We start from the raw sequence: 23,578 nt of genomic DNA, 5'->3' as shown, positions 1-23,578 counted from the left end.
ACTTTATTAGAAACAGAGAGCGCTGCTTATTGTGCACACAGTCCAGCATGGCTTCTGTTCTCAAGAGGAAGTGTGTGTGTGTGTGTGTGTGTGTGTGTGTGTGTGTTTTTCTGTATTTACAGTTGTCGCTCTCAAAACCACTGCCAGCAAAACACCACATAGAAAAAGAACTGAGGAATTCATAAAACAACAGTACAAACAGTCTTCTCTTAAAAAATATTATAAATCATTCTTTACAGGCGTGTAAAATGTCGTCCTCAAATACAAGGGGTGGTTTATTCTGTTCAGAGCTTCTTTTTTATGTACAAAATAAATGTGGAGACGAAGAGGAGCCGTCTGTCCGAGCTGTCAGCAGACAAAGAACCAGAGAAGAAGAAAGAAAGCACAGAAGAAGAAGGAGGAGCCGAGAGCTCAGCCGGCGTACGGAAGATCAGCCGCGTCCAAAATAATCACGTTAAACCACAGAAGACCTTTTCCTTCAGTTACTGTGCCGTATGACTTTTGATATGTCTTATACATATATTTATATATATGTATAAGACATGTTGTCCATCAGATGAACAGAAAAAAACAGCTTTAACACAAACGTTTACTTAATATTCAGCCAAAGTTACATTCCAGGTCAGGAACCTTTTTATTCTCTCACAAAAACATGTGTTGTTATTTTGTCCAGATCGATGCATGAAAGTTCCAACAGCTTCCCGATCCGTTCACCGGCGCCAATTTAAATTCTTCAGAAGAAATTCAGAAACTGAGAATGTGAGGAATTCATAGCTAAATAAAAATCCTGACTTCTCAAGCATCGCATTGAAACTAAAGGGTTAATTTACAACTAAAATAAATCTGAATATTTAGATGCCAGAATCACATTGAGTTATTGTGAAAAGTGAAAAAAACACTCAACTAAAATATCGGCGCCTTTTTTTAACGTTTCGTTGATTTTCTTGGCAGCACTGGTCCTCCGTACAAAAAAACAAACTTCTGTAATAAATATGAAAGCAGCTGCAGAATCCTTAACACAAAGACTTATACAAATATCTTATTCTCTCTCCCGCTGTATCGGCAAAAACTTTTTGGAGTTTTTTTGTTTGTTTTTACCAAAATAAAAGCTCTGATTTCATATAAAAACCACAAAACATTCACAGCAGGAAGTCGGATAACTTTTCTTTTTTTAAATTTGAGTGGACAAAAGAAGAAATTTTGCATATTGAGCTGCTTTTCCTGTTTGAGCTTAAAGAACGAATGACCCCTGACCCCCCCCCCCCCCCCCCAAAAAAAAACAAAAATAATAATAAAAAAAAAAAAAGCAGAGGCGAGGACACATGGAGGAAGAAAAAAAAAAAAGCAGAGCGCTGCAGCAGCCGAACAGACAGCGAGCACATTTCTCTCGTCTCCTCTAACAGGAAGTCAGTCCATAGGTGAGGGGGCAGGGCTAAAGTCAGCTCCCTCCCTCCTCTTCCTCGGCCAAATCTGGAGGAGTGACAGCGTTCCCATCAGCCAGTGCGAGAGTCAAAACTGAATCCTCATCAGTCCGTCAGAGATGGCACAGTCTGTGGAGGGCGGGGCCGAGGAGGGAGTGGGCGTGTCATCACCTGCACTCCACGGCCACGGTGTTCTGGGTGGGCGAGGCCGAGGACGGACTCATACCTGTGTCCGAGGAGCCTGAAGAGGTCGACGCTGTGGTGTTGGACACTGAAACAGAAGGACAGGAAGTTCAGTTACACTTCACAATAAAAGTACAGCACAAGTCACATTTTCACATTTTCCCAGTGCTGGAGCCGCTGTCAATTTCCTGTTTGACCAAAAGGTGGAGCATGTGGTGTTGTGAAGGTGTAAGGTGAGCAGGAAGTCATCACTTCAGGGTTGTTGGCTGGAGGAAGCACACGTCAGGGAGCGTGTCAGGATAAATTTGACTTTATTTCAGGAAGTTAACCAGTGGTTCGTTACTTATATGTGGATCAATGATCAAATATCTGAGTGGACATGACGGTGTCAGAATAAAAATGCACTTATTAATCATATGGAAGTGTGGACTGTGATTTATGACACGCTGGACAGGAGAAACCACCGGCACAACAGCAGCAGTGACTGAGTTATGTTTTGTTGTGAGGGTAGGATTGATGATGGTTTGGAGCGCAGCAGAGGAGGATGTGGAACGCCGGGAGCTGCGGTCATCGTGGTGAGGACGCAGTGAAGCCGGCGCATACAGAGGCTACAGCTGGTTCGCCCGGACGAAGGACGCCGATCGTCGGGAGCCACAGGGAGATCACCCGGCCAGAGCACTCATCGGGAGCTATGGGAAGTGCACCCGGCAAGTTTTCTAAAACAGGCCTGTGTGCACACAACGTTGAGCGTAATTCCAATGCATCGGTTGCCATATAATACTATTTATTTGACGTGTTTGTGACTTGATGGAGACGCATTGGCTCGTCAGAGGTTACAATAAAGACAATGACGGACAGTGATCAATTAAGTTTGGACGATGTTGCGGCCTGTGCAGCCGTCTGAATCCAATGAATGTCATGCTGAAGAGGAAACGGCTGTAAAAAGTAAAAGGGCTCCTAGAAGAACCTGTAAAGCCCTGGTCGATACATTGGACAAACTGCAAAAGGAAAGAAAAGATAAAAAGGTAAAAAGCTTCAGGGAGCTCATAGCAGGGCTTATGCTAATCAATGATGTGTCTGAGGTGCCATGTTTAAACAGATCATTAGTCTTTGTGAAGAAGCAAAGTGTGTTCATGAAGCTGTGGCGTCTTTAATGCCAACTGAAGAACAGGAATACATGGTTTGGGGCCAAGGTTGTTGTTGAAGATGGTTTCATTAACGATGTAAAACAATGGTTGGTAAACAGGCCCAGTGATTACACTGGTGGTCAAGGTGATGTGTTTGATGATGTATATCAAACGTAGCGAGTGAGCACAGAGAGAGTGTGGGCAGCGACAAAACAACTCCTCATCACGCAGTGGAAGCTGAAGGAGCTGCAGCTTTAAAGGAAACACCTCTGGAGGCACAGGAGGAGGGAGCAGCTGGACTTGGACTCTGAGTTGGCAGCATCTGCAGCTAAGTCAGCTTAGACTGCCGTGTGGGCACCCAGGTCCTAAGCAATGGAATGAATTCATATCTTGAAAAGAACTCTGGCCATCAAATGTCTTCCAAGGCACGTAATCCAGCAGCAAACCCACATGAACCACGGAGGATGAGAGCAAGGCCATAGTGTGACAAAAAACACATCAGCAGCTACACTTTGACCCAAAGCTGAAGAGGAAGGACGACAAGGTGACAATCGAAGGACTGAAACACACAGAGTAACACGACATCCACCTCCTTCCAACGATGTGCAGCCCGAGCCAGGAGATGATCAGAGACACGGCTTCCTCTCATCGATGCAGGGAGAGATTCTTTTAACGGCTACACTGGTGGAACAACAACGCTCTATGTCTTCGCCACAGAGGGACGTCCCGATATTTGACGGGGGTCCTCTTCAGAACAGACGCTTTATAAAAGCGTTTGAGTACGATGTGGAGTCAAAGGCCGGTAAAGCTGGTTATATGTTTTGGAGCCGTTCACAGGGGACAGCCACGAGAGCCGTGAGAAGCTGCCGGCATGTGGCTCAAGACAGAGGACATATTGCTGCAAAGGAGCTTCTCTCAATCTCTCTCTCCTCAATTTTGGAAATGAACATAAAATTGGAAAAGACTCTTTCTTGGCCACAGATAAAGGCAGAAGACATAAAGGCTCTGCAAGCCTGCCCTCTGTTCTTGTGAAACAGTCATGATGAAGCCGCCCTTTAAGCTGAGAGAAAGCTGGAGGACGACGGCACATGACACAATGGAAAGACACAAGTACAGAGCTAAAGTCAAAGACCTGCTCATGTTTATCGAGCGTCAAGTTAAGGTTCTAGCTGATCCACTCTGGAGACACTCAGGATAGGCGTCCTGTGATGGTTGGAGCCAGGAGTATCAGCAAAGCCAGGTCTCACCCAGAGGTTAGCAGGGGTAAAAGTAACAGCTTTGCAACTGTGTCAGTCGTCGACTCATTCAAAGACTCTGTAACATCAGAGGCTGCACAGGGAGTTTGTGATTCGGTGCCTAAGAATTGTTACTTGTGTTCTCAGAGTCACCTTCTTGAAGAACGTCCACAGTTCACAGGAAAGAAGCACCGGGACAAAATGTCCTTTCTGAAGGAAAGAGGACTTTGTTTTGGTCGTTTGCATTCTGAACACATGAGTAAGGAGCTGTGCACCAAGTGCTGACCTTGTAAGGTTTGTGGAGAAAGTCCTCCCAGTGTGCTTCATATAACCAGGAGAGCTGATGAGCAGCGGGAAAAATCATCATGTGATGCAGCAGGTGTTTCAGAAACTTGTGGGCTTACAGGGGCCGGGAAGGCAGATGGCATCCTGTCTGTCTCTTACCAGTCCAAGTGAAATCTAAATCTAAAGGAGACAAAATAATACAAACCTACACATTTCTGGATCCCGGCAGTACTGCTACATTTTGCTCAGAACGTCTTATGCAGGAATGAAGTATTACTGGTAAAAGAACTCATTTCCTGCTGCGGACATGGGTCAAAACAGGATTGCGGCTGCTCCTTCTCTGCATGGTCTGGAGGTGGCTGGGTTGGAAGGAGACTACTTTTACAGGCTTCCAGAAGTGCTCACTCAAAGGTCCACATTCCCTGCATAAAGTCTGAAGTGGATTTGCTGATTGGTACCAACGCCCCCAAAGTATTAGAGCCTTGGGAGGTCATCAACAGTTGTGGAAGTGGGCCACATGCAATAAGAACTGTATTGGGCTGGGTGGTTAATGGACCCCTTCAGGAAGGAGATGAGAGGAGTTGCAGGGCTCCCCCTGGCTGCTGTCAATAGGATCTCCAGGTGTAAACTGGAGCAAATGTTAATGAACCAGTACAATCACAACTTCAGGGAAAAGAATTCAGAGGAAAGACGGACGTCACAGGAGGACGATAAGTTCTTGGACATCATGGACACACAGCCTGAAGCTGCCATTCAGAAAGGACCAAGTCACCGTCCCCAATAACATGCATATGGTTAAACAAAGGCTGCTTGGATTGAAAATGAAATTCATTAAAGATGTTTCATTAGGAATATGTCGGCTTCTTTACCGACATGATCAGGAAAGGCTACGCTGAAGAAGCGCCTCGGCATCAGTTGGATCCTGGAAAGGGGAAAGGACGGGCACATTACGGGTGGTGTTTGAATGTGGGGCTGAGTTTGGGGGAACCTCACTGAACGGACAACTGTTGCAAGGGCCTAATTAGTTTGATTGCCGTTGCTAGGCAACAAACTCTTGTTCTTCACCCTCTTTCTTCTTCCGTATGTATTTTGGAGCAGCGAATCTTCAGCACACATTGACCGATTTCAGCCATTCAACCATCAAAATGTTCATCTCACAGAGGACATTCCGGGTCAAGTTTTCAAAAAATTATAATTTTTCAAATATTAAGCAATTTCTGCGTCATTTTTAACATGAGAGTCTATGGAGGAGCCTTCAAACCACCTTCAACTTTGACATGTAACTAGTTCCACATGCTTTCAGCTACAGAAACCATTCAGACATCATTCTGTTCAGCTCTTCAAGGGCTGTTAAACTTGTATTCGGATTTGTTCAAATATGTTTTGTTTTCAAAATATGAATAAAAATTCAAAAGCCATTTAACATTGAAGTCTATGAGAGAGCCCTTCACCGAGGGTCATCTGCCAAATGTATCTCCTCCTACAAATTTCAATCTACAGACTCCATTTTAGTCTTAAAACGCTCATTAGATGCTGCTCTATCAAACTTGTATTCAGAATTTTCTAACTCCAAATTGTTTCTGCGCACCAGGCTCTCAAAGTTGGAGTGGGTTTTGAGGAATGATCAAAGGCATGGATGATGTCATCACTCCAGACCCTGTGTCTCTATCCTGCTGAAACTTCTGCACCTTCCATCTGGCCGAGTTCTGGCCGATGGTCTCGGTTCTGACGGTGTCACTCTGAAAACTCAACACCAAACCGTTTTGCCTGTAGAGCCAGCTGTTCGGGGAGAGTGCCGCTCTTTTCCTCATTCACAGCCCATATAAACGGTGAAGCCACTGGAAAAGAGCAAACCTATTTTCTAACTCGCCGCTGTTTCCACATATTTGACTGGATCAACATGAAATCACACACATTTGTAGAGTAAACCTTGCTGGTGCCCCGGTTGCAAATTTTTTTTGTCTGAATTCTTTGGTTTGGAAAGAATCAGCAGTTGTTTGAAGGGTGCAACCACATTAAAATACATGGGATCTGCCCTGAGAGGAGTAACAGGAGAATCACACAGGTGTCTTAATTAGGGCTTAATTAGGCAGGCAGGGCTGTTACCATGGTGACAGTGAGACACAGAGGCATACAAAGCAGCCATATTTGTAGTCTTTATCAGACTTTAAGCATTATATCTGTCACACTGATCGTCCTTCAGCTGTATACTACTTGTCCACAGTCAAATCACACAGCCTGAGCTTCTTATAGTCTGATGGTGTTATTCCAGCCTCAGACTTTTCACATGGTTTATTCACAGGCTATTCTTTAAGGTCATGACTTCATACTGTTCTTGTCTTCAGCTGTTTCTCTTTCATATCTTCATAATATTCAAAGATTTTTTACTTTTCAAAATAAGAGCTTCATCTTTTTAAATTCTTAACTGTGTTTCAGCAAAATTCAGATTGCAGATTCTCCAGCAATTCAGAGCAATCCTTCACATCAGCGTTCAAAGCCATGCTTCAGCTGCAGCAATCAAACTTGCATTTTCTTCAGGAACTGCTTTTCTACGTAGAGAAGATTGAAGCAAGGCGTCTGGACTTGTAGAGTTTTCTAGAAGACGTTTCGCTGCTCATCCAAGCAGCTTCATCAGTTCTAACTGTTTGGTGGGGAAACATGGTTTATATGTGGTTACAGACCTCAGTGGGTGGGTCTGGGTAAAACTTAAAAAACAATAGCACTAAATGTTTCCATACTTACCTGTGATGTTCTGGCTGACTGGGCCAGGTGAGTCTAACGACTGGCTAACGACTATGAAACTGCCGGAGGGGGACTGGTTGACAGTCCTTTGTTCTTACTGTGAGTATGTGCAAACTTCCTGGGAATGGATGGAATCACTGCATTGTATGTGGTAGAAAGATGATGTCTGAGGCCACCACCTCTGTTAAGGGAAGGTTTTTCCAGCTTAACATAGATGCTTCCTTGACTCCTCTTTCATACCACCTTTCCTCCCTGTCTAAAATGTGAACGTTGTTGTCCTCAAAGGAGTGTCCTTTGTCTCTGAGGTGGAGGTGAACAGCTGAGTCTTGTCCTGAGGAGGTGGCTCTCCTGTGCTGAGCCATTCTTCTGTGGAGTGGTTGTTTAGTTTCTCCAATGTACAGATCAGAGCATTCCTCACTGCACTGGACTGCATATATCACATTGCTGTGTTTCTCCCTGGGAGAAAACTCTACAAGTCCAGACGCCTTGCTTCAATCTTCTCTACGTATGATGACCTGGATGACTGAGAATCTTCATCAACAAACTGCTTTTCTAGTTTAACTAGTTCTCTTCTGGGAGTCCTTTTAAGATTCAGACAAGAGCCCTTTGCATTAATGGGAGATATACAGGCTATGTTCTACCAGGTAAAAGTGACTGAAGAGGACAAGGACTTTCTTCGTTTTTTGTGGTGGCCTGAGGGCAACACAGAAAAGGATGTGCTACAGTACAGGATGACTGTTCATTTGTTCGGGGCCATATCATCCCCAGGTTGTGCTAGTTATGCACTGCAGAGAACAGCTGAGGACAATCAAACCCACTACTCTGAGGAAGAAACAGTTAAAATAACCTTTTATGTGGATGACTGTTTAAAGAGCATGGCTTCTGAGGAGGAAGCAGCATGGTCCATGATTTAAACAAACTTTGCCAGAGGAGGCTTCACTCTGCAAAATGGATCAGCACCTGTCGAGCTGTGGTGCAAACCACTGCAGAGGAGAAAAGAGCGGAGAATTCGAAGGAGTTGAACATGGACAGGGATGAGCTTCCAGTGTCCGAAGAACAGCCTCCTACTAGGAGAGGAATGTTCTCCATACTCAGCTCCGTTTATGGTCTTCTTTACACACCACTTTACTACCACCACTTCTCAGATGTGAGTGAGGATGGATATGTCACTGTGTCCTATGTCAGGATGCAGGACAGTAGTAGTGTGCGTGGTAAAGGTAGAGCTACCCCCCTGAAGCAAGCAACCATTCTCTGTCTGTTCTTGCTATCAGAGTGTAAATAAAAAGGTAACAGGAGCAAAACAGTGAGTTAACGTTATGTTTATTAATAAATAAAGACCATCTTCAGATATAAATTGTCCTGCACTTTAATCAGATGCACCACAGTCATTCCTAATTCATCCTTACCGGTGGCTGACTCTACAGAATGTTTATTGCCAGCTTCCTGCTCATCGCTGTCAGAGTCACAGTCACTGCAGAAACATGAGTCCACGCATCCATGATCCTCACATATGCTGGCGTAACTCGCCCGGCGCTGTCTCCCAGTAAAGCTGTGCTCGCCGTCTGCCATCCATCGCTCCCACGCCGCTCGCAACTTTACTTTGAATGCCCCGTTTACCAGGGCTCTAGAGTGCGACCATTTTGGGCGCACATGCGACCTTATTTCTCAAAGGTGCAACCAAAAAACATCAGAGGTCGCACCGGTACGACCAGCTGTTAGAGGGAGATACATTCTCCGTCTCCCTGTGGTCCAACAACAGACACACATCAGGCTCATACCGTGGTCTGAACCAATCAGAGACGGTGAAGGGCGGGACCCCGCGTGTGTGTATCTTTGAAAACGTGTCTGCTGCGGTCAGCCAAGACCGTCTGCCGAAAATCCAGAGGAAGAAGAACACAGACATATGCTGCACAGAGCGGATGCTGTGCGCTAAAGCTTGTTCTATACTCCACGAGAACAGAGAGATCTGTTCCCTAGGTGACGAGAACAAAGTTCGTTTCGGCCCGGACTTTTTGAAACGTGTGTGCAGAACTCATACGGCTCTTTGACTGCGGCGCGCAGCGCGCACACAGACTCAGACGGGTATTAAAAACGTGTCGCTGCAGAATCCACAGTTCAGGAGAACATGCAGCGGAGGAGCAGGATTTGTTGCTACTATGCAGGTTTTGATAATTTGCTGTTGACCTGAATGAGTGACAATAACGAGCCGGTCATGTTCAGGGAGGGGGCGTGACGTGCTCGTAGCATCATAACAGACTGAACAGCAGGTCTGAGGACAGTGTTATCTGACCTGTGTGGTTCATCCATGAAGCCTGAGTCACTCTGACTGACAGCAGTCAGCTGGTTTAAGGAGTTTTAGAACATGTTACATGATGAACGACCATTTAAACAGTATCATTAACCTGCTACAGTGGACCATTGTCTGCCAGGATGATGTCTGCATACAGCTAAACTGTAACAGACAGAATGAAGAGTCTGTCAGCTGGAGCTCAGCTTTAGAGAGAGAGAGGAGACAGAGAGGAAGAGAGGTGAGGAAGAGGAGAGAAGAGATACTGTAGCTGCATTAGAAATGTTACAGAGAACTAAATATATATCTCAATCACAACTATTAAATAAATAAAGGTGTATATAATTTAAATAATTTTTAATTCCCATTGCCAGATAGATAAGTGAGGAGCGACAGCCAGAGAAAGCAGACAGGGAACTGAAGAGTGCTGTAACTTTGAATCTTCATGATGGATTCCTGATGCAGACTTGTTGGCTAGTTGGTCCATAATTTGAATGAGTACTATCAGTATTTAAAATACTTTTTATTTAACTGTGTTCATTATTCAAGGTCCAAATTCATTTTAAGATGATATGTATGTACAAAATGTACTGATCGTACAAAAACATATGGATTAAGTGTGATGCGGTGCACCTACATTTTGTGCCGGTGCACCTAAGAAAGAAAGTTAGTCTAGAGCCCTGTTTACGCCGATGCTCTGAATTCATCCGCCTCGCCTGTTTTTTTTTGTTTTTTTGTTTTTTTTAACACGGGCGGTGAGACGGTCGCACGCGGAGTCGCAGATCAGCAGTGAGGGTGATCCGTGAAAAAACATCCGGTCTCTTCACATAAACTTCCCTGAGCCACTCTCCCATTTTCTCCTTAACGACAACTCCTGCTGGAAACTTTTCTTCAGGCAGCGTCTTCCTCTTCCATAGGCGGAGGTTTCTGTCCATTACCATGGCAACCGAGAACAACAGCGAACGCTGACTTCTCGTGCCCCGTGGTCCGTGTTGATACCGTGCTGGTCCCCTTTCTCTCCACAGTTTGGTTCACGGGGATGTCGAAAGTGAGGGGGACTTCATCCATGTAGGGGATGTGGCTGGGCATCTTGTCACTGCAGTAGACGCGGAAGCTGGCCGGCTTTTCTTTGTAATCCGCTGGAAGTTGCTGCGTCTGTACCGTAGCGTTGAGCTGATTGGTTCATCGCTGCCAGCGTACGTAGTGTACGTATCACGTCCCCGTGTCTGGTACTCAACCCATACACAAGACGCACTGAATTATTAGGCGCACGGCCGACTTTAGAGAAAATCGTAGACGTTTAGGTGCGCCTTATGGTCGCGAAAATACGGTATGTCTACACGCCATGAACAATTAGCGTTAATTGTTGTGAAGGTACAAGGTGTGCAGGAAGTCATCACTTCAGGGTTGTTGGCCGGAGGACACAGTGTTTTGATCGTCAGGTAGCGCGTCAGGATAAATTAGATTTTATTTCAGCATGTAAGTTAACCAGTGGTTTATTAATTATATGTGGATCAATGCACTTATTAATCATATGGGAGTTTGGACTGTGATTTATGACACACTGAACAGGACACGCGTCAGGAAGAAACCGCCGGCACACGCAGTGACCTATTTATTTCTTTGTTGTACGTTTGTGTTGTTTTTATTGCGAGGTCGGGGTGCTTTTTTCACCCAGGGTGCTTTTTTCACCCGGCGTGCTTTTTTCACCCGGGGTGGTTTTTTCACCTGGGGTGCTTTGGGGCTCCTACCTTCTCTCTCCTTCTTTTTTAGTCTCTTTCTGCGTCTGTCGATGGAGGCGACCTCAGACTTCAGCGACATGTAGTACTTCCTGATCTCCTGAAGCTTATCCTGCAGGAAGGAGATCCTCTCTGTGCTCGACATGCTGTCCAACTCATCTGAGGAAGAGGAGGAAGAGGTTATTCTTTGTTTCTAAGCAGGATGAAGACGCAGTGTGATGGTGGCAGCATTTACCGAGCTGTAAGGTCCACTTGTATGTGCGCTGAGGGGACGGGAAGCTCTGCTTGTCCTTACTGTGAGACGAGGGAGACGGCAGACTGGGACAACGAGGCTTCTGGGACTTGGCGAGGGACGAGAGCCGGGACTGGTCCTCGCTGTCGCTGCTGTGACCTTAGGGATGACACGGTCGTATGTAAAGATGGCCGCCTCAGAGCTGTGCTGGTGAGAAACATGGCCGCCGCCAGGTGTGACTTACCTGCTCCGTTCTTCTCCGTCTTTCCCGGCATGCTCGGCCGCTTCGGGTTGCGTTTCTGTTTCTTGGCCGTCGGGCTGGAGTTACAGTCCGTCACCCTCTTCTGACCTGAGGGGGTCAAAGGTCACACATGTCAGGCACAACACAAACGAACCAATCAGGCTGCAGGATGTCTTTCACTCTGTTCCTACCTCTGTGTTTGTTCTCCTGCAGCGACAGCAGGGAGGCGGAGGATGAGGAGGCGCTGCCGTCACACCCGGGGCTGGAATCTCCTTCCTGCTCCCTCCTCGCCACACCGCGCTCCTCCACGGCAGCAGCCTTGGCTGGGTGGAGCTCCTCCGGGCAGGGGGCGGAGCTGGGAGTGACAGCCGGGAAGAAAGGCCTGACCTGAGGCTGTGGGAGGTGAGGGGCGTGGGCTGATGGGAGGGAGGTGTGGAGGAGGTGGGGCAGTGGGGGCGGGGCTTGTTGCTGCTCTCTCATCATCAGGAGGATGTGCTCCGTTGACAAAGCAGGCTTCTCCTTCTCATCCAGGTCTTCCAGGTCCACCTCATGGCAGACCAGTGCTTCTGGGCCAATTTGTGGCTCCAGCTCCTCGGCGGGGGAGGGGCCAGGGGCCTCTGGCGCAGGGGGAGGTGTCCCGGCACGCACCTCCGGCTCCTTCCTGGCTCCACCTGTCAGCTGCTGCTCTGACACCTCCTTGTGCGTCTCCTCTGCCGGATGGGGCCACTCCTCTGCCTTCACCGCTCCCTCACTCCTCCTCTCAGAGCGCTGCGGCGAGGGGAGGGCAGCAGCAACCGTCTTCGGTGTGGCGGTGGGAGTTTTGGGGGAGGCGGCTTCCTCCTGCCTCCTCTCAGTGCGGAGCTTCTTTTCTGGCGGCTTCTGCTCTGTCGCCTTACGTTTCAGTGCGGTGCTGCTCCTCTCCTCGTGTGACTCCTCCTCCTCTGCCTCCTCCCCCTCTTCCTCAGTGGCAGAGTCTGTGTCAGAATCAGCCGGGGGAGACTCAGGGGGGAGCCGCTGGGAGGGAAGGCAGTGCAGGACCACCATGGGCTCCTCCTGTCTCTTCAAAGCGCTGCGTGGAGGAGACGACAGCGGCCCAGTCTGTGAAGGGCTGGCGGCGGGGCTCGGAGCGCAGTGGGGCATTCTGGGAGGAGTTTCCGAGCCTGCCTCCCTGAGGTTGGCTCTGCGACCTTTGACCCTGGGGGAGGACAGTGGAGTGGAGCGGTCGTCTTCTTCTGTGGCAGCAGGGGAGGAGGAGGCTGGCTGCAGCCTCTCAGGTTTGCCGATGCTGTCTGGCTGAGGCGGCGTCCTGCTGGGAGACGCCTCACGGAGCGCTTCCTGCCCAGGAGACATGTTGATTTTGTCTTGGACAGATGCCATTTTGATCGCTGGAGACATTTTGTTCTCCTTGTCCAGGTGAGGTTGCAGCACTGCAGGTTCTCCTGCAGGCTCCTCCCTCTGCTCTGCCTCCTCCTCCGACTGACTCGGGACATTGTCGGCTTTCAGCTGAGGCATGCTGGGACATGGATCTGCTGTGCCGGCAGGCTGGTGAGCCGTCGTTGCCGCAGCGACTGTGCTGTTGTTGTTAGCAGGCACCATGGTATCCACAACCTGACTCGTCTCCTCCTCCACCTCTGGGTCTTCCTCCGCCTGGCAGGGTGGGGCGTCGGCCCTCCCTCGCCACGGAGAGGGCTTTTTGTCAGATGGGTCTTCTGATTCGCTGTCATCCGAAGAGTTCCCAGAATCCTCTGCAGGATAAGAGGGCTGGTTAGTTAGTGGTCTGTGAACAGGATCAATGACAGGAAACAGGAAGCAGAGGTGTTCTTACCGTTGGACGCCCGGTCTGAGTCGTACATGCCGGACGTCCTCCTGGTCCTCCTGCGAGGAGTGTCTGCAGAGAGAGACGACACATCAGACACACAAACACTCCACACAACCCGTTTTCTGACCAGTGTCATCAGTGGAACTGAGCATGCTCAGTGTGTCTCTTACTGTCTCCGTTGGCCATGTTGGATGATGTGTCCATCCTGCTGCTTTTGCCATTGGACCGTCCCTCGCTGCTCGGGGTTTTGGAGACGCTGCGGCTAGCCGAGCTGGGGGTCCTGATCTGAGGACGGCCGCGTTTTGCTCCTGGCGGCTTCGTCATTGTCGGTTTGTCTTCGTCCTTCTCCGGCTCGTCTTTGTTCTGTGTGGGGGACGGGACAGACGCAGGATGAGGATCCATAAGCATTTTAATCCCACTGATAACATCACAGGACATCAGTCCAGCATGCGAAACCTTTCTCAGTATCATCACTCCAGCCTGATTCAGCGGGTCACACAGAGATGCCCTCTAGGGTTGGGCCATATTGGTAAAAAAAAAATAAATCGCGATTAATTGATGACAATGCACCGACGTGTTTTTGACTCTAAATCGCCACATTGTTCTAAAATGATACCGACAAGTCATCAGTCAAGTGAACGCCTTCATTCTAACAGGTTAAAGTAGTGATTAGGCACCAACCAGCCATGTTTGAAATATGTATTGATAACAGAGGCACAAACTGCTTCAAAATAATAACGAAGCAAACGTTTAAAGTAACTTTGTCCTTCACATGTTCTTATCTTCAGGTCACAGAGCAGTGCATGTGGAACGGTTCCACGGTTCGGTTCGTATCATGGTTCTGAGGTCACGGTTTACAACGTTCAACACTCTGGAAACACCAGATGAGCACAAACTATACATCCTGATTATCCAACATTCACCATATTTAAGAATCAGGTCAGTGTTTCCATCATTATATCAGGTCAATTTCATTTCTATTTAGCACCAGATCCTAACAGAAGCCATTTAAGAACCTTTCCTATAGAACAGGTCTACACCTGGTTCTTTATTAAACAAACTCACACACACACACACACACACACACACACACACACACGTGCGCACATACTCCCACCGTCGGACAGAGAACCACATGCTAGTTGGATAGCCTGAACGCTATGACTATGCTAAGCTATGCGATGCTAACGGTGTCCGTGGTTTTCTTTTCGCCATTAAAATATATTATTTACATCCCGCTCTGTGACGGGACCAGCGGCAGCTTTGCGCACGGTGGACGCGGACTGCTGTGGGTCTGTGGGTCTCTGCTCTGCTGAACCCGCTGCGTGGAGCCACAGAGCCGGACCGGCTGAGGAGCTCACGGCCGCTGCTGGTCCAGGACAGGAGCTGATCAGGATGACACGTGATTTCACGTCAGTCTCCAAACGTCACCAGAGAGTCACTAGTTGCTTTAGACTAACAAAAGTTCGTAAAGCCGCGAATGTAGCGAGAGAGACGCCGAGTAACCAACACTGGTCCCCATGCTGTGGTAAAAACCTCCCTGCATTACATGTCCAGAACCGAACAGAACACGTGAACCGAACGGTTCGGATTGTTTCCTGAACCGCCCCACCTCTAATCAACATTACAATTAAACAGGACCAATAAGTTCAGAAAAGTCACAGCAGTGAATATTTCATGTGTAAAAGAACCTGCGGATTCTGTGGAATTCTTCGCTGCTGAATCTCGCTGTGGAGTCCTTAAAGACGCAGCTCCTCCGGTCGGAGTTCATTTGTTTAATAACAACAAACATCCAGTTACTATGGCAACAACCGACGCTGCACGCTTCACACCTCATGCACGACGCCGGCGGTAGGCGTGGCCTTTCTTCGGCCTTCTTCATACTCCTGCTTAAAGCTGGATCCATACTCCACGAGAACAGAGAACAGAGAACAGAGAACTCGCTCCACGGGTGGTAAGAGTTCGTTTCGGCACGGAGGTACCATACTCCGCGAGACGTGTGTGCGCAGAACTCCTCATACGGCCCTCCTACGTCACACACCAAAGGTTGACAATGCAGTTGTGTTGTCGTGGTTACCTGGCCTAACGAGCTGATAATGTTCAGGGAAGAGGGCGTACAGCTGACAACAGATAGAGGATCAGTCCAGCTGACTGTAGCAGACCGAAATTCTGACTAATCACAGCACTGAGAGAAAAAGTTCTGCCCGGGCCATGTGCACGAGAGAGAAATGACGTCATTTTGTGGGCGTAACGTCGGCAGGGGGGGAGGGAGTTCTCTGTTCTCCTGGAGTATGGATCCAGCTTGATGGTGAGAGTACCATGAGTATCATGACGTCATATCGCCGTAAGTGGCAAATATTAATCGGTGACAGTTTAATTAATTGCACACGATACGATTTTGCACAAGCCTAATTATCCTCAGATACTCTGCTGGTTCAGTTCCCACAGACAGTGTCACAGCACGTCATGTGACGCATCTGAACAAATCACAGAGCAGGACTCGCCGTCCCACGTGTAGCGTTAGAAACGCCGGCCTCAGACGCCTCACCTTCACCTTCTTCCTCTGCCTCTTCTTTGTTCCTTTCTCTGCGGGCCAGATGATGCGATCAGCCTTCACCCACTCATCGTACCTGCGGATCAGACACACCTGTCAGCACAGACTCAAGACACCAGCAGGGGGCGCTGCCACCGAACGGAAAAACACGACTGACCTGACGTTCCAGCCGTAGTAGTGAACCAGGTAGAACTGTTCTCCGTTGTCCACGTCCGTTTTCTTGATGTGAGCCTCGTAGATTTTCTGCGTTTTTCCTCTGCCGTACTTCACCCGCACCTTCGTCCCGGTCACAGAGTCTCCATCCTCCTCATCCTCACTTCTGACACAAATGTAACATTTAAAGTATCTGATTTTTTACACTTATTAATAATACAGGTCAATAATATTAATGATTAATCATTTTATTACAATTAATAATCTTATTTAATTTCAGAATATTTATAACATAATAAAAAATGATCTTACCCCTCTCCTCGCCTCCTTTCTTCGCACTCTTCCTCCTCGTCTTCGTCGTCATCCTCATCATCCTCCTCTTCGTCGGAGCCCTTCTCAGAGTCATCCATTCTTCTGTTGCTGCGTCTCCTCTGCTGCTCCTCGCTGTTCTCTCCTCTTTTCTCTGGTCTGGAGGGCGGCTCTCTCTCCATCTTCACCCGGCTCCCCACACACCTCCTCTTCCCCTGAAGGACAGACAGGAGGAGCAGTGAGACGTGTCCCCACTGTTGTCCCTTTAACAGTAAACTCTCCTCCTCCGTCCATCACTCACCCTCGGGGAAAGCTGCCTCTTCTTCGCCTCCTCCTCCTCCTTCTCGCTCTCAGTCTCTGACTCCGCCTCCTCCCCCTTGTCATCAGCAGGCTCCCCCTTCACCTGTGGAGGGGAGTCTTTGAGCTCCACCCCTGTTGTCTTCTGATTGGCTGGTGTGGCAGGAGGGCGGGGGTTGTTGTGGTGGATGGTTCTGAAGGTGATGAATGCGGAGCGGCAATACTCCTCGAAACCGTACAGGTACCTGAGGGCAGAGGGGAAACGTGAGAAAACATCATCTCATCAAACTGTCATGTTACTGATGGGAGCTGCAACCTCAGTGCATTCTGGGAGTTGGAGTTTAGAACACCACAGATGTAGCACTGAGTTCAACATGTCTTCTGCTCCACAGACAGTCAGGAACCAGATCTGAGCTGAGTTCTTGGCTCTCTTACTTTTTGTAGGCGGTCTTGACGTTGTAGGACGCAGCAGTGTTGAGGACAGGGATTCCCAGATCCATGTAGACCTGCTTCCACACTGTGCCGGACTCGATCTGAAACACGGCCAGAAAGCAGCAGTGTCAGTTCCACCTGTGATCTCTGATACCAGCTGGTTAATAAACTTGTTTTGATCTGGTCAGACAGCCAAGAGGAAGTGACATCAGGATCTCAGTCCAGCATGCGAAACCTTTCTCTGCATCATCACTCACATCAGGAACTCTGCACTCAGATCTGATTTTATGCCCCCTCACCTTGTGGCAGCCTCCCAGCTGATAGACCAGCCTGAAGAGCTTGAACAGGTTCAGGTCTTTGTAACCCAACACGGGAGGCTTGTTGATGGGAGTCCCTGATAGATGAGAGCCAAAGAAGCATGTTTGAATAACCAGAACCGAATGAAATCATTTACATTTTCCATCCACGGATAAACCTCCGAGCCACCTCACCTCGGTCCTCCATGAATTTGTACAGCTGCTGCAGGAAGTGGTCCCTCTCCTCGGGGTCAAGCTCCTCCTCCGGCTGCACATAAGACGAGTGTGTTAAAAACAACAACAACAACAACAACATGTAGCGGTTGACAAAGCTGTGAATCCAACTCTTACCTCCTCCTTTATGTGCTTCTTCTTCTTCTTCTCCTTCTCCTCTTCATCCTCCTCCTCTTCCTCCTCACTCTCCTTCTCCTCCTCGTCATCGTCGTCTTCGCTGGAGGACGAGTCCAGGATCTGACTCATGTCCATCTTCCAGATGTCTGGAACTTCCCGTTTCCTCAAGAACGTCTGGGCAGCTTCAAAGCCTGAAAGAGGAGGAGGAGGAGGAGGAAGAGGAGGTGAATCAACAGGGAGAGTGTGAATGAGGCAGGAGAGGAAGAGGAAAAATAATGTGAGACAAGGAGGAAGATGAGAAGAGAAGGGGGTGAGGGTGGTGGACGAAGACGTCGAGGAGAGTGAGAAGACGAGCACGAGAAGGCGATAAGGAGAAAACGTAAGGAGGAAGCCGTGGATGCTGGTGTTAAATTAAGGCCCCGTTGCATTGTGGGAGGTGCAGGTCCTCACCTCTCCTGCTGGAGAACTCCGACTTGTTGATGCTGGCGTTGTTGACGGCGTGGACGTGTCTTCTAGGCACCGTGCAACTGCAGAATCACACAGATATAAACATCAAACGGTTTGAAGGGAATTCATCACGATCAATAAAGTTCACTAAAAACACATCAGTACTCACAACTTGCCGTCAGAGAACGACCTGACCAGACACTGATCCTTCTTCACCACCAGCTCGTCGTTACAGCTGGGAGACACCACCTGCAGGCCCAACACACCACTGCTATTAAAGATCAGTGGATTTACAGGAAGGACAAAAGCGGTATGATAAAACACTCCTCAGGGCTCCGGTCCTAAGCCACCGTAAAAAGTCCTGCCTGGGACACATCAGCGCTGAGTTTGAAACTCGGCAGTGGATTGGTCAGACAGCCAAGAGAAGATGTGACATCACATGACATCAGCTTGTTGTGCGAAACCTTTTCTCAGCATCATCATTCCTCCCCGACAGCCTCAAAGATCCAGCACAGCTCTGCACTGGCACCACGCAGACTAAACCAGGTCCAGGTCTGAACACATGTGGACTGAAAATCTGATCACCATCCTGAGGTCTGTGTTTTCTTACCAGAGCCAGGAACCAGCTGCTGGACTCGTCCATGTTCTCGATGCTACAGATTTTTCCAAGAAGCTCATCATTCATCCTCCTCCTGTCGTCCTCCTCATCCTCGCTGGATGAAGACTCATTCTCCTCATCAGCCCTGAAACATGGGGCAGAGAGTCAGGACTTCCATCCATCATTGGAAAACATCTCCTTTGTATTTGGTTTTAATAAAACACTCACACAGCCTGCGACGAGCGGCGCCCGCCACGATTCGACTTCTTGCCGATGACCGGGGTGCCGAAATGCTCCGGGTTCGTCAGCGGCAGCTGATCCAACGTCTGCGTGACAGCAGGGAGCACGTGTATGAAGACAAAGCACTGGTGGAAGGATACGTGTCTTAAAAGTAGTCCCACCATCAGATGACTCACCTCACTCTCTGCAAAATGTCTCTCTCCCTTCAGACACAGGGACGTCCGACGGAGAGTCTTCTCATCTCCATCATCAAACACTGAAACACACACACACACACACACACACAGCCGGTCATCAGGACTGCTTCACACAGATGCACCTTCTTTGCTTCATGCAGACAGAACCTTTGAGTGGGATCAGTCTGGAACGAGCAGAAAGTGACTCTACAACAACGAAGCATCACCAGCTCCAGCTCCATGTAAAGTGGCCGGGGATCCGACCAACAACAACTACACACTGCATCTATAACTACACAAATCTGCAACATCTTGGAAGCACGGGGCGCCTCCAGGGTCTCAGCAGGATGGCGGGTTAACAAAGTTTGAAGTTCGGCAGTGGATTGGTCAGACAGCCAAGAGAAGATGTGACATCACATGACATCAGCTTGTTGTGCGAAACCTTTTCTCAGCATCATCATTCCTCCCCGACAGCCTCAAAGTTCCAGCACAGCTCTGCACTAGCACCACGCAGACTAAACCAGGTCCAGGTCTGAACACAACCTGATCACCGTCTGAACCAGCTGAAGCTCAGAATAATCAGTCTTTACAAACACAAGCGTACAGTCTTCATGACTACAGCGGGACACCTCCCGGCTCTCTGCAGCAGCTCTGAGGGGGCCCGCTGACTGTGACTGGACATGTGATGGGGCCAGGACTCACCCACAGTGTAGAGGCTGGCATCTGTCAGCTTACTGATGACGGCCTCGCTGCTTAAACCTTCGTTGGTCTTCACCTCCACAGTGGAGCCCACCTGAACCACACAGTGAGGACAAACATCAGCAGCTGGCACCAGCTCACAGAACATAAAGAATAACAAAGAAGAAAACTCCTCAGCACAACCAGGAAGCCACGACGGACTCACACGTGGTCAACAGTCACATGACAAATGTTTTGGCTCCAGGCTTACTACAGCTGATGTGCGTCTTACCCTCAGAGGTCCTTTGACTTGGTCATCCTGAACCACCTGGGACGTACTTTCACCCTTCAGAGTCACCTGCAGATGCACAGAGAGAGGAGCGTTACCGAGCTGATGACACAGACCAGACGTTACCCACCACGTTAAAATCCACAGGACAGACTGAGCAGGCAGAGCGCTCAGTATTACAGCTAGCTAGAGGCTGCACACCTGCTCCAGACTCTTACCTTCACCTTCACCATGCGCTTAACAGTCTTGATCTTTGCCTCGCAGAAGGCTCCTCTGTACTTGGCACTGACATCCGTCCCCACTGTCAGGTAGGCAGGCTCATCTGCTGCCTGGAACACACCAACACACACATCACACACACACTCCCAGCATGCATCGGGCTACAGATTAACTCTGGTTTTTGGAGTGTCTTCACCCTCCACGATCAGCACAATCAATCAGCAAACTAGCCCAATAGAGAGCTGCTGGGTTGATTTCAGTCAGACTTCCTGTCTGGTGGTTTAGTTGCGTGTTTTTTGGCTGAAGAACATTTGCTCCATCTTCTGTAGAAGCCCGAAGGACTGGACACGTTCAAGTGTGAGCTTCCTGTTTCAGAGGACAGCGGTAAAAATTCTCCAAGGAGAAAAACACACACGCGTGTTTCTGACCTACTTTTCACAGCAAAGCGTTCAAGAAATCTGCATATTAAAAACAGAAAGACGAGGCTGAAATGTTCGAGTGTACAAAAACGAATCATTAGCATCGACTAGCATCAGACCGCTAAGCCCCCCCCCCCCTCTGTTGGTCGTCACAGAACCAAGCTGACAGCTGTGTGAAAATGACTGTAACATGGCAGTAAGTGTATCTGAACAGATGGTATCACACCAAGGAAACTTTATTGACTGTACACATCAGTGACATCACTTCCTCTTTCAGAACCCACCACACCGACATGTTATTGACCTCAAATGTCTGAATAAGGCTGGAAGGAACCGCCACTTTAACAACAGTGTTACACCTGCATGTGTGTTCAACACTAGTATCTGATTAAAATACATATCCACAGACGAAAACAGCCGCTGCCCATGATGGAAAGGGTTAATCTGAGGCCTCATCATGGCCACAAAGAGAGGAACAGGCCACACTAGACACCGACTAGATGTCACGGTTCAAATAAAGCTGGAATTCTCACTTCCTGCAGACGAAGCCCGGTTTCTGGTTAACATGACATTTGGAGAAAAAAAAAACCCAACGAGCCCTGACACCGGTTCCGATCGGATGCCTTCACGGCCACGTGTCTTTGGGTCTAAAGAGAGAAGGTGTTCAAAGGCAGACGGAGTCTACAGAGATGAGTTTTAAAGCGTATGAATGATTCCACGAGTCTTTGTTTAGTCACCGACTGACAGATGAGTTATTCTGATATTTTCACAATCGCTGCCTCAAACAGAAAGTCACTGGAAACTTCGAGGAAGACTTTGTTCCCCTGAGAGAAGAAGACTGCCCGTCACAACCGCCATGTCGGTTCTGGAGTCCTGAGGAGGAGATCCGAACGCAAAGAAGCGTGAAACTAAACGTATGAACAGACCGCAGCGTGCAGAGAGGAGCCGCGGTGATGTTTGGAAGGTGGATTTGAACATTTAAGATGTTTCTAGAGGCGGAGCTCGTGTGGACACACGCCGTCTGTCAGAGCGAACTTCAAACGAGCTTTCAGCTGAGCTGGATGGATACTAATCACACTACCGATACTGTCGTCAGTGTGTTTCCCACTTGTTTACTTCTCATATAGTTGGAGCTAACAAATGTCCAGCTGCTGGACGATCTGCTCAGTCTCACAGCTGAGAACACGTGGAAGGTGACATCGATCACACCGTTACCGCCACACGTATGGACATCATACCGTTTCAAGACTTCAGTTTTGTTGCTTTAAAGAGCAGCATCAGCTCTGATTAATCAGAAACTCTCCCTGTGATTCGGGGCCTGACACCATGCATTGATCAAAGGGACAAATATATTCAGTTCAGTCACATGTGACTGAGGAAAAACATCAAGATGCTGGAAAACTGCTAAAGAGGAGCGTCTGTGAGCTGGAGGGACTCCAGAGCCAGCGGATCGGAGCCCACTGAGCTGGCTCTGGTTCTGGCTGGTTCCCACAGAACGTTCCCTTCAGTGTGTGTGTGTGTGTGTGTGTGTGTCGCAGGTCAAACACTCACCTTCATCTCTCCGGCTATTTGAGGGAGTCCAGCTCGAATGATTTCAGATCACTGGAAGACACAAACAGAGCGAGAGAGCGGGTTAAAGTTAGCGATGGCACAGAGGACAGGCAGGGGACAGGCGGGGGGGGGGGACAGGGAGTCCAACTGTCCTCACTCATGGGATTGTAAAATAATGCTAAGCTAACCAACTAGCCACTCAGTTGTGTTAGCTCAGGCATTCTTTCCTGGCTCGGTGCAGCCCCCTCCCTCCCTCCTCCCTCCTCGGTCCGGATCAGATCTAATATGTGGCACAAACACCGACTGAGCCCGGCACCGTTTCCCTCCACCGACCGTGCAGTCACCGTTTTGAGCGGGCTGGAGGAGTTTAATGTCGGTGAGGGGGGCTCGGCTCAGGACGAGCGGCGCGGCCGGAGAGGAGCGTTCCTTCCCGCTCCGCTCCCAGCTCCACTGAGTCACGTCGCCATCACGGCTCATCATGTCAGCTAGCTCGGCTAACTTCACCAGCAGCAGCAGCAGCAGCGGCGGCTCTCAGCACAGCCGCCTGCTAGCGACCAGCTGCTGGTGGTGGGGGGTTATCGCCGACACACGACCGAGTCCCAACACGAACAAAGTCCACACAGCTGTCGAATCAACCGAGCTCCACTCCGCTCTCTGGTCCAAAAGGGGCTAAATTAAGCTAGTTGGCTAACAGGCGACTCAACGAGCTAGTTTGTGGATCGTACGGTGCGATTTAAAGCGTCTGTTCGCGGCGGAGCGGCGTCGACGCGTCCGCACGAGCTGCCGTTTGCTTTCTGGGACGAAGTAAGTTTCCGTCCAACGAAACCAGAATCGGTGACATTCGACGGAACCAGACCTGCTGCGGATTTATTTATTTAATAAGCGGCTCTTCCACAAAGGCGCAGGAGCTTCACATTTCTTCACTGCAAAAACAAGCCGACTGCCATTCAATCCACCGCCAGCCCCGCTAAACCGCGACCAGCTGGGAAGCTCCAGGCCGCTCCGGTGACACCCGCCCCGGCCCCTCTGCCCGCGGCCTGCCGACCGTTTCCCCCCGTTCAAAGTTTTAGTTCGGTTCTGGGTGGAATATGAAGGTTTTATACTCACATTCACGGACGCGGCTTCTTCCCCTCTCGCTCGGGCTGCGAAGCGATACACGAACAACAAGCTGTTGAGCCCCGAGCTGTGTTTCCCGGCTCGTGATTGGCTACTCTGGCAACAGTAGTCGCAACGGAGAAATCTGATTGGCCAAGCGATT

General features: G+C 49.0%; 1 protein-coding gene and 2 non-coding genes across 4 annotated transcripts; all 3 read right to left on the bottom strand.

Annotated features, from left to right (window-relative positions):
* Positions 1-1,152: 1,152 nt before the first annotated feature.
* On the bottom strand, positions 1,153-23,553 carry arid4a (AT-rich interactive domain 4A). 2 transcript variants are annotated; one of them, XM_028395530.1, is made up of 25 exons: positions 23,428-23,553; positions 22,321-22,371; positions 20,350-20,460; positions 20,135-20,200; positions 19,867-19,957; positions 19,165-19,244; positions 18,977-19,074; positions 18,761-18,893; positions 18,320-18,399; positions 18,154-18,230; positions 17,704-17,894; positions 17,548-17,620; positions 17,356-17,450; positions 17,060-17,157; positions 16,629-16,869; positions 16,331-16,542; positions 16,023-16,184; positions 15,860-15,941; positions 13,482-13,674; positions 13,318-13,380; positions 11,684-13,237; positions 11,496-11,600; positions 11,255-11,410; positions 11,032-11,178; positions 1,153-1,692 (listed from the first exon to the last, which is right to left on the bottom strand). In XM_028395530.1, exons 2-25 carry the CDS (start codon positions 22,324-22,326, stop codon positions 1,589-1,591), a joined length of 4,218 nt encoding a protein of 1,405 aa, XP_028251331.1. In that variant the 5' UTR covers positions 22,327-22,371; positions 23,428-23,553; the 3' UTR covers positions 1,153-1,588. The 2 variants fall into 2 exon arrangements, with proteins under 2 accessions (XP_028251331.1, XP_028251332.1); XM_028395531.1 differs by having other exon boundaries at positions 16,023-16,181.
* Positions 18,556-18,638, bottom strand: LOC114428160 (small nucleolar RNA SNORD53/SNORD92). The gene has a single exon (XR_003669528.1). It is a non-coding gene; the product is annotated as a small nucleolar RNA SNORD53/SNORD92 (small nucleolar RNA).
* On the bottom strand, positions 19,548-19,630 carry LOC114428159 (small nucleolar RNA SNORD53/SNORD92). The gene has a single exon (XR_003669527.1). It is a non-coding gene; the product is annotated as a small nucleolar RNA SNORD53/SNORD92 (small nucleolar RNA).
* Positions 23,554-23,578: the final 25 nt, after the last annotated feature.

This window comes from Parambassis ranga, chromosome 22, assembly GCF_900634625.1.
Source record: "Parambassis ranga chromosome 22, fParRan2.1, whole genome shotgun sequence".
Classification (NCBI taxonomy): domain Eukaryota; kingdom Metazoa; phylum Chordata; class Actinopteri; family Ambassidae; genus Parambassis; species Parambassis ranga.
The sequence above is the reverse complement of the archived record's forward strand: the minus strand, read 5'-3'. Positions and strand labels throughout refer to the sequence as shown.